At 41.4% G+C, this 11022-nt stretch overlaps 1 protein-coding gene across 2 annotated transcripts in view; it reads left to right on the forward strand.

Annotated features, from left to right (window-relative positions):
• The first annotated feature begins 484 nt into the window (after positions 1-484).
• The window catches only part of LOC118334501 (solute carrier organic anion transporter family member 5A1-like), a 32609-nt gene continuing 22071 nt past the window's right edge, over positions 485-11022 (forward strand). The window contains exons 1-2 of one of the 2 annotated variants that reach the window (XM_035670422.1): positions 485-624; positions 1339-3184. In XM_035670422.1, the coding sequence (XP_035526315.1) occupies positions 2230-3184 (955 nt within the window). In that variant the 5' untranslated portion in view covers positions 485-624; positions 1339-2229. The remainder of the gene's footprint in view (positions 625-1338; positions 3185-11022) is intronic. The other variant, XM_035670423.1, reaches the window with a different exon arrangement.

The following is an 11022-nucleotide window of genomic DNA, read 5'->3' on the forward strand; positions in this document are numbered from 1 at the left end:
TTTGGAAATGTGTATCCTCTTTTTTATACTTAAACCCTACTTATGTTTATATGTTTTTATATTGGCTTGTGTTTGTTTTATAGTTAAATTTTGATTTGTCATGTTGTTGAAAGGTGCTAGACCCATAAACTTAAACATAAATCAAAGGGGATAAAGAATATGACTTTAAATAAATATATTTTAAAAATATAATGACTTAAATGACTAAAAAACATTCTTCTGTAAACGGTTCACCATACATTATTATTTATTTATTTGTTTTAGTGTTTAAGTTTGAGAGTTTTAATATAAACTTTAAATTCACATAAAAATTCACAGAAATTTTAGGGTAACTTTTGATATGTCGCATTAACATATATGAATGTTAACATTACAAAATCAATAAATTTACCATAATTAATTAAATATTACATTTCAAACTGTCGTGACACACGTTATTATGTGCTTTTATTCTGAAGTGTTTCCGGTCAAAACAGAAGACGTTTTGTAGCCGAAGATTTTTATTTTTGTTTTTTAACATGAACGTGTTTTTTATCCGGTTTTTAACGGCCGGTGCTCTCGGACGGTGTCGTGTAGCTCGGAAAATGAAGGTTTAAAGGCCGTGTGTTTGCTCCAGAGTGTCGGGTAAGTGAAGCGCCAGTGTCGCCCTTATTATTTATTGTTTTATATTTACATCGGTGATATCTCTGCAGGTTAGCTGCTAGCTGCGCGGCTAGCTCTGACGTTGCACTTTTCAAAGTAAAAGCCCAGGCTAAATCGACGATCTTAGCACTAACACGCCAGTTAATATACATATATATATATATACATATACATTTGTCAGATTTTAACGCCAAACACGCCGTATAACAGAACAGCAAACATTTAATTAATTGTTTTATTCAGTATTATTTAGCTGTGTGCTCTTTAATAACAAGCAAACGTTGATTAATCGCCTTTTTCCCCACTCAAGTCCTCTAGCTATTGAAGTGGGCAGCCGTGTGGTTTGAGCCAAATACTGCGCAGTTAATTTAATGTTGGTGAATATTAAGCAGCCGAATTTATTAATAGACAGCACCGATTCAGAAATGAGTAAAAATGTGACCAGATAGAAACGAGTTGCATTATTTTACAAAGAAAACAATTAAATCATTAGATAATTAATGGAATCCGGCGACCTCATTAATTCGACATTGTGCATGGTTACAGTTGGGGAGGAAATAAAACAAACTACCTGATTTTTTTTCTTATTCCATCATGAAATATAAATGACCTACACATGTTTTTAAGCCTTTTTAAAGCAAAGTAAAGCTGAGCTACATTTTATTTTGAAGTGTCCTGTGTTGGGTTTCCGTGTAGGTTGGCGCAGACTCAGATCAGAGCAGCGGCTGAGAGCAGCTGAGCACTGCGGTTGTTTCCGAGCAGCACCTTCTCCTCCAACACTTCTCGGACTTCTCCTCGACGACTCCCTCCCCCCACCTCTCCTCTCCTCCAACCTCCTTTTTTTATTTAATCTTTTCCTCTATTTTTAAATGTGTTCACGCACATCTCAAAGGGATTTACACAGAATTATAATCACTAAAAGAAAATGCCAGCCTCTGTCGCCCCGCTGGGAGGACAGCTGGTGCGGTGATAGCATCGTGGAGAGGGGGTGATGCCCTTGACTTGGGGAGGAGGAGTTAGGAGGAGAAGTGGGGGGGGCACCACCACCACCACCACCATCTAATGTACAGAAAGAAGTGACACTGTAACTGTGTGATCTCCAATTGGCAGGAGGGTGTCAGGGATGCGGCGCATGCTCTGCAAGTTCATTTCGTCCCTGCCAGCAGCAGCAGCAGCAGCAGCAGCGGTGGCGGCGTCCTGTTGTGCATCTGCAGGGAGATCCGTGGCCCTGGAGCAACGCTGGTCAAGCTGAGGAGGCCTGGACGCTCTCCACTTCTGGATTCAGATGGTGGCAAGAAGTGTGCAAATGTGCAGGACAAGATAAACAAACCCCAGAGGCTGCAGATAAGCAGAAGCTGTGAGTGTTACTTTCTCATTGGTTGACATTGTTGCTTTTGTTTTTTTTTTTTGTTTTTTTGGGGCCTCTTTGTGTGCCAGACTGTATTTGTGGGAGTAGATGTTCCTATTAATAATAAATGTGATGGGCAGCAGCCCTTGAACTCTTTAGTAGGCTTGGATCTAGGGCGTTTTTTTTTTCCCGGCTAACTTAAAAAAACAACAAAACTAAGGTGGGATTGACTGGAAATAATGGCCGACCACGAGGAGGCAGAGTTGTCTGAGTCCCTTCAGAAGGAGGATGGATTTTCCAGCGAGCAGGAGGAGCCGGGCACGGACTTCAAATCTAAAAGTTTGCCTATTTTAAACGAAGAAGGCCCCCAAGAGGAGACCTTACTGGCCAGTTCTGCGTCCATAACGGCAGAAGAGAGCGCCGAATTCATCCAGCTCCCGGCCAAGACCGAGTCCTTTCAGGCGGAGTCCCCGACGAGAACGAACTACCTGCCCAAGCCGGGGAAGTCGGCGCTGAACAGGCCGAGTTCCTACATGGAGAACACGGAGATCCGTAGGAGTAAAAACATGGCGAGGAGGAAGCCCCCGGGGTTTTTCGCTTCCCGGCTGGCTCAGATTCGTCTGCCCAGCAGGAAGTACCTGGCCGTGATCCTACAGGACTCTCGCTGCTTCCTGTTCTGCATGTGCTACCTGACCTTCATCCAGTCGCTCATGGTGTCCGGCTACCTCAGCAGCGTCATCACCACCATCGAGAAGAGGTACAGCCTGAGGAGCTCCGAGTCCGGCCTCCTCGTCAGCTGTTTCGACATCGGGAGCCTCGTGGTGGTCGTCTTCATCAGCTACTTTGGCGGGCGGGGACAGAGGCCTCGCTGGCTGGCGGTGGGCGGGGTGTTCATCGCCGTGGGCGCCGCCCTCTTCTCGTTACCTCACTTCATCTCGCCGGCGTACCAGATCCAGGAGGTCAACTCGTCCTCTGGCAACGAGGGCCTGTGCATGAACAGCAACGCCAGCGGCAGGGACCGCGTCGACATCACTTCCTGTCCCAGAGACCAGGAGGGCAACGAGCACAACCTGTACGTGGCGCTGTTCGTCATCGCGCAGATCCTGGTGGGCATGGGATCCACGCCCATCTACACGCTGGGACCCACCTACCTGGACGACAACGTGAAGAAGGAGAACGCCTCGCTGTATCTAGGTAAGAGAGAGGAAATGTGTGAGGAAGTTCTCAAACTCGAGCCGCCGTCAACCAGACAGCCTCTGCAGCAGCTGATGTCACTGAGTAGTCATCGACATCTTGTTTGATTATGAATCAGTCGGTGACATCGCTTCTGCAGTGATTGGTTGGAGTGAACGACGGCAGGTGTTTGAGTTGCAACGACTTCAGCTGACGTTCACATCCAGCATAAAGATACAGAACCTGAAAATACTAATAGACTAAAAGAAATTAGGACACAAACGACGTTCATTTTGGTAAAAGCTGACAGTAAACCACCTGTGGTTCCACGTGACTGTAGTTTTAAAGCTGAAGTCTGTTGGAGAAACTAACTACACACAGCTAGATTTGTAGAGTATCCAACAGAAAACATCCCACCTTCTCCTTTCAGGCGACTCTCGACAGATGGAGACAGATTTTTGTCTACAGAATATTTGGTTTATCGATTGCTGTCGGGATGTTGTTGTTGATTTTGAAGACGGTTTCAAAAATTATGACAAAAAATTTGTCTGAAATACATAACCTCCAGTAGCTTTAAGCCCTGGTTTGCTAATATTTAGGCAGCGAGAACCCAAACAAACCAAAACCTGCACCGTACAAGAAACCTTTATAATTCTATCAGCAACATGTTTTTGTCAGTAACCATCTCAGTTGTAAATATCAAACATGTTTAATGCGATGGCGGTAGCTCAGAGGTCTGAGTGTTTGCGATAATCAGTCATATCGCACCTGACTTTTTGAGCTCTGACGGTAAAAAAACATTACAATATCATTATTTTAGTAGATATTTCCTCCTTAACATAACACAAAGTTCATTCCTGATAAAATATGTCTGATTTCAGCCCGTTCGTTTGTCACTGAAGTGGTTAGCTGTACATCTGTCGCTCGCAACTTAACCTAGCTTAGGTCGGCTGCGAGTGACGGATATAAACTGCACTATGAGGAAGTATGACGATCAATATGGCACAATTTCGAGGTATAGAACAGAGTTCCTGTTTATGTTTTTGTTACTAATTTTTGTCATTGTTCTCCACAAAGATTCAACAGATGTTAGAGAGCCACCTTACAAACCTACGGGCGTTATATATCGAAAACACAGATTTTCAGTGGTTATTAAAATAATAATAAATAAAATGTTGTGCCAGAGACGTAAAGGATATTTTAAAGTTGAATATCAAATATTGAATTTTTTAAAGACAACAGTAACATAAAACAATTGATGACAACACATAATAAACAATAAACATCGCTGGAAGTTCATGACAAAAAATAAAAACACATTTTCATTTAAACTTGATTTTAGAATAAAAAATACACTTATGTATGTACATAATTTGCACTACATGGCCGAAAGTATGCGGACACCTGAACATTCACCCATATAGAGGACTGTGAATGTAAGAACCTGGTGATACGTTACAGAGAGGTTTATACAGGGGTTACGATTCAATATATTGCGATACTGTAAGCAAGGAGATACGTAGATAGATTTCTTTTTTAATCTAATTTTAAGAAAACTGTCATCGTAATAGGATATATTTCGATATTTCCTTGCACTCCTACTCGTATGTGACTGTTGAGCACATCGTTCCAAAACCAGAGCGTTAATCTGCTGCTGTAACAGCCCACAGTCTTAGAGAAAGGGCTTTCCACCAGATGTTGAACCTGGCTGCAGGGATTTGCTCCGATTCAGCCACGAGAGCATTAGTGAGGTCCGACACTGATGCTGTGTGCAGGCCAGCCCCCCCGCCGCCACCCACCACCACCAAACTGAGAAAAGCATCTCTTTATGGACCCGGCTTTGCACACGGACGGTTGCCTTGTTCAAACAGGAAAGGGCCCAAACACAAACTGTTGGACACGATTGTGTGAAGCATCATTGTGTGCAGCCCAAAGATACACTGGTCAGGCTCTGTCAGCAGCTGTAGACAATGTACATACATTCAGCTTTTGGCCACCGTGTGCATTTCAGCAACTGGCAGTTTGAAGATGCACCCAACACCACATTTGTTGAATCACCAAACATTTCAGGTTACTAAGTAGGTCAAAAAGCCATATCACAAAATTAGAAAACAACCACAGAGTTCCTGTCGTACCCGTATTTGCTACCATTGGCCTACATGTCGGAGAGTTGCTCCAGATTTCTGCAGCCAGAAAAACCCAACTGTGTGACCTTCGAACCAGCTCCCCCCTTCCCTTTTCCCTTTCACATGCTTCCCCAGAAGTTCTCGGCCCACTGGACTCAAACAAGGTGAAGCCTAATTAAACCAACAAATGAGAGCTGGGTTATGAAAGAGAGTAGGGGAGGCGGAGGGACGAGGGGGAAGGTCTTATGTGCATTCTTGTCGCTGGGGGAGAAAAAAGAAAAGACCCACAGCGGCTCAGTGTCGGTCCGAGCCCCATTTTTCTTCCTTTTTTAAAAACAACCAGAGTGGCAGAAAGAGAGGCTTTGATCAGTGGAGCAGCCGGTTGGTGGTACGATGTCACACTCCCAAGGTTGTAATGTAAAACTTATGAAAATATAAATGATGGCATGAAAACAGTTATTCCTTTTGGCTGTAATTTGAAAAGAGCCTATTGGTTGTAATTTCAAGACAAAAAAAATAAAATTGCGATCAAAAACAGAAGAACAAATTCCCATATACAAAACACTGCATGGCCAAAAGTATGTGGACACCTAATTGTTGAACCAAATCTGGAATAGTGTTAGGAAAAGGACATTTTACATTTGTTTGTAGTACCTTATTCAACTGTCAGGACTGCATAGAATATAAAACCATTTTATATTTTTTTATTTGACATTTTCTTTCATAAGGGAATCAGAATTTAAACCATTTTTAAACAAAATAAAAAAGATATGCCAAAAACACAACATAATTCCTTTACAGTAGCTGTTTAAACACTATAAACTGACATAAAATACTCAAAGTACTCAAATAGATATTTCTCAAATGTTAAATATTAACATGTGTAACAAGTTAATTAAATAGTTACAGCAGTTTATCAATTAATTGATTAATCAAAAACAACTTATACTATGAACACACTTTCTAATTAACCTTAGCCTTCAGTAAAAAATGATCTTTACTTGTTGTTGGTTGTAACTTTCTCTGCTCTACCAGCCACTTTGGCAAGTAACCAAAAAGTGTTTGTCAAACCCACTTGACCAGTAAACTTTGGCATTCGGTTGCTTTTGTGTCTTGCTGAATGAAGACATTTGTTTCCCGGCCTCAACAGTGTACGGTCAGCAACGGCAGAGCAGAGCCGGGAATCCCGGTCAACAGGACAAACACTGTTTGGCTGCAGAAACACGCTGGTGTAGTCGGTCGGTTGGTTTAATGGCAGCTGACAGCTTCTCCAGTCGCTGGAATGAGGACACCGTCTGTTAGAAACCATAACAGTTCAGTCCAGTATCCTGACAAACACAAACCAGCAAAGTCCTACCAGTTTGATGCTGGTAAATGTTGTGTAATAGCTTAGCCACAATTGCTATTAAAGTAAGCAGCTCTCAGTTGGATTTAATAACTTATTTCTTGTGATTAAAGAGCAAATTTACCTTTTATCTTTTCATAATGTCCATGTCTTCCTTATTGTTTAACTAAATGCTACATTTGGATGGAAACATGACTATAAGACTACAAACACTGTACAGTTTGTGCAACTGCATTGTGGCCTTTGAGTTACCTGCTCAAGAGGAAGCATAGAAAAAACATGATAGTTTGCAATTTGTTTCTTCCTTCTCTCCCCGTCTTTTGCCTGAGTTAAGATTTACAGTGTGTCTGATATTGACCGTGAAGTGTGCACAAAGGCCCGACTGTACACAGATAGGCCCTCTTGTGCTACTTAGCCTACTTACATTATTATGTTAGTGGCAGAACATGAGATGAGCGGAGACAGATGATGTCTTTAGTGTATCTGCAGCTGTATTGTGGATTCAGCAGGAATGCTGTCTAGATAGACCACTGCTGTATTCATTTAGCCCACTGCTTTATCTCTGCAGACACTTTTTAAACACAGATTGATCCAGCACTTACAAAAGTGGAGGCGGAATTTTCTGGCACACGCCAGAGCTAAATGCAAACTAAAATCGGCTGGTTTCATTTGTCTGGTAATCCCTTATCAGGTCAAAGGTGTCTTCTGGTTTATCTCCGCTGCTAATGGAGCTAAAAGGACTGAGAAGGAGATTTAAACTTAAATTTCTAGGGAATCTTGAGTCAGATGGCCATGCTCACTGGGAACGGGGCCAGCCTAACAGCAACACAATGCGACATATTCTGTTTGGGCCCTGTCCCGCCTCAAATAATAGTGACAGAGGACGTCACGACAGAACAAAGATGGGGTTTGTTCTCGGTTATTTGTTATTAAACAGGGAATCCAACTGAAGACAAGCTCGTACTCAGACAAGACATAAGCTTGGAAGGTGCTTGAATTTTGTAATATTGCTATTAGGGACAGTAACTATTGGTACTTCTGATAAAACACATGGTCAGAAGTATGTGGACACTTGACTGTTGCACCCAGTGACACTTGGCATTGTGGGCAGTGATACGTTGCTATAACAGCCTCCACTCTTCTGGTTTCAGTCTTTACACCAGATGTTGAGCTTGATGTTGGCTGGTTTGCCATCTGCGCTCTAGTTCATCCCAGAGGTGTTGGATGGAGTTGAGGTCAGGACTCTTTGCAGGCCTGTCAGGTTCTTCCACAGAATAAATGAAATATAGGAGAACCATTTTTTGACTGACATGGCTTTGTGTACGGGGTCTGGAAAGGGACAAACGCTAAATATCCCTATAAAAAGACTGTAAAACAATAGAAATATACATTACAAACAGAACTGAACAGATATTAGTTTATTGCAGATATATTGCTATCAGTGTATGTTGGCAGAAATGCCAAACTAGGTCAGAAGGCACTTAGAAACAGCGTCTCCCTTACGTAAATTGTCCACTTACAAGATTATCGTTTATGTTTATTTTCTTTTGGCCGATATAACGTTTGATCAATTTTCGAAACTCCCAAATTAGGGTCAGTAGTGGACTCAAAATCCAGTATCATTCGGGCTATACTACAAAATATAAACAAGTTAAGTGTACGAATTGTGTGTCCTTGAGGCACAACAGATGTGTTTGGCATCCTATGTTAAGATTGGCTAGCAGGTCTCTTCTTCTGGATCTTGCTGCATTTCTCGAAGCGTTTCCACCATTGATGTCGTTCAGTGGGACCAAATGAGGGTTATGGAATAGCCCATCTTTTATTGGCCAATGTTGAGGTAAATGTCAGCTTCATTTACCTTCACATGGGGCAATTCTGTCTTCTTCCTTGCCTGCACTACACATTTGCATTACCCCTTTTGCAGTTATTAGAAATATGTTGTGCATCACCTGCCTATGTGGTGTTAGAGCTCAATTTCTGAACAAAACAGGGATTGGCTCATCAAAACATTGCTTTTAAAAAAGGATTTAGACAATACAAACATACTGACTTCTCTGACTTCAAATCAGTCCCAAAACAGTGGAGTAACAAGAGCTGATACAACCGAAATAAAAAAGGTAAAGACAGAGCAATGTCCGAACTCCAGTCCATTTTATTGCATTACTGTTCGGTTTTGTGCCAATATGAGGGCGCAACACACTTGCTGTGTGCTGTAGAACAAACATTCTGGTCCATTTTGGCCGTGCTTTGCGTTAGCCTACATATGAGATCATGCCCAAAGGCGTAACAGACATCCATTAGAATAATTCAGCACAATATTGCTTTGTAACCCCGATAAGAGACGCTCTGTTTGGTTCCCCATGCGTGGCAGCCGGGCCACACTGCAGCCACTTGAAATTTTAATGTGCCAGCTCAGAGACGCAATATGGTCCTTACTGAGTTTAACAGTGCCAGTTCGTGTTTGGCATGCTTTGTCATGCTACAGCTCTGCATATATGACCTCAGACTTGTGTTATGTGGGTTATCTTTGGATGACTGTAGATTGTTATCCATGTTCTGTAGGACTGAACTGGCGGAGCTGTTTCCATAGCACTATAATAATCATAGTAATAACATTCAGTCACTATTTTGGGTACATCCATGCCAGACAGAAAAGATATAAAGTCTTATCTACACTCTGATTTCCTCGTTTCTCAGAGATTAATCCTTGTTTTTGCCCCATAATCAGACTAAGTTGCCCCAGCCTGACGTCGTTTTCATGTCAGATGTTTTCTGCTCGGGTGGGGAGTTATTTGTTTTATATCCGTCCTGCCAACATCCTTTTCAGTCAATTAAGACATTTAACTTAATGTTTGCATATGTTTGCATGTAATATATCAGTTTAAGAATTGTTATTTCTCTAAGTGGATGTCACTATATTTATATATATTATATATATATTCGTGGCTACAGTAAATGCTAAAAGAAATAAAGATATGGATGGCAATTCAGTGGTCTGAAACCAGGTCACCATTAGAGTGGTTAGTTAGAGTGGTTTCTCAGATCTGAATCTGTCATGCGGTGTGTGTGAGAGATTATTAAGTGCATCTGTGTACTTAAGACAATCAGCTCAGGCTACATTTTGCCCTAAATGATACACAATCTGTAAACTGAGGACTACAAACCACTCACACTGTCATAAATGGAGGACACAGGTTTAAAATCAACATTTTCTCTCCTGATGAAGAGCTTCAGATGTTCTTTAAAGCTTCCCGTCCACTCTCCTGCTCCAAACTTCACAGCAGCTAAACACGTCATGAGGGTTAGTTATGATGTTTCCTGTTTTATCAGGGAACAAGTTGTGTTCACAAATATTGATCGAGCCGTGGTCAGCAACGGGAAACGTCAGTGAAAGCGTCTTTACACCACTTAGTTCGGAGGGCTTTTAGCTGCTGGTGTGAGCAGACAAAGTTAAAAATGTCCTGTGAAGCTGAATAGTTGAAGCAAGGCACTTACACTGTCAGGAGTTAGTGGTTCAACACCAGCTGGGGTCACTAAAAGCATAATGTATGCACTCATGGCAGGTACTTTGGATAAAAACATTTCCCAAATGGTATAATTTTTGTTGAAATAACAACCTGCAAGGTCATAAATCCATTTTCTCCACTTGCTGCTGAAATGAACGTTTTCTCTTTGGATGTTGTCCTGACATTTATTTTAATTTTTTGTCATTGACCCAGCAAATACGCTGAACATTTAACAGCAACAAACACATCTCGAGCTGGTTGTCTGTAAGTGCACAGAATTGTTTGACCATTTCTGAACAGCCTGAAGGCTCCAACTGTGACTAAAAGGTGTTTAGAAAAGTTTAAAATTAAATTAACATGGAATTTTAAAGTTATTTCCCAGTTAGCAAAAAATATGAGGCTGCACATTTTGTTTAAAGATTTATTATAAAGTTATATTTCCAACAACACTTTAATGTGAATATATTCAAAAGGATGTGACAAGATTACAAGCGGCAACAGTAACCATTGTTTGTCCCAACTAAAATGAATTATGTTTAATGACTGAATTTGTCTGTTCTAATCCACATTTTTATCAGCTGCTGTAGGCGTCAAGGGGAGTGACATGCAACAAGGACACTTGTCTTGATCTTAATTTGGGACGTTCTGGTTTTGTACACCCCTGACAACTCGGCTTTTTGTATTATGTTTTGGTCTTTAGTATATAGTGTAGTGGCCACAGGACGAAGTTTATCTCCAGTAGAAGCAGAAGCACATATACTAACCATACTTGACCAATGTCAAGATTTATTTGAAATATCAGTTATCTTTTATAGCTGAATTTCCTACTTCTCTGTGCCAACTTTTCTTTTTGTCTCGGTTTCCAGTTGTAATCCTCCTCAC

This window comes from Morone saxatilis, unplaced genomic scaffold, assembly GCF_004916995.1.
Source record: "Morone saxatilis isolate NCDOM2014 unplaced genomic scaffold, NCSU_SB_2.0 Contig23, whole genome shotgun sequence".
In the NCBI taxonomy this organism is placed as follows: Eukaryota; Metazoa; Chordata; class Actinopteri; family Moronidae; genus Morone; species Morone saxatilis.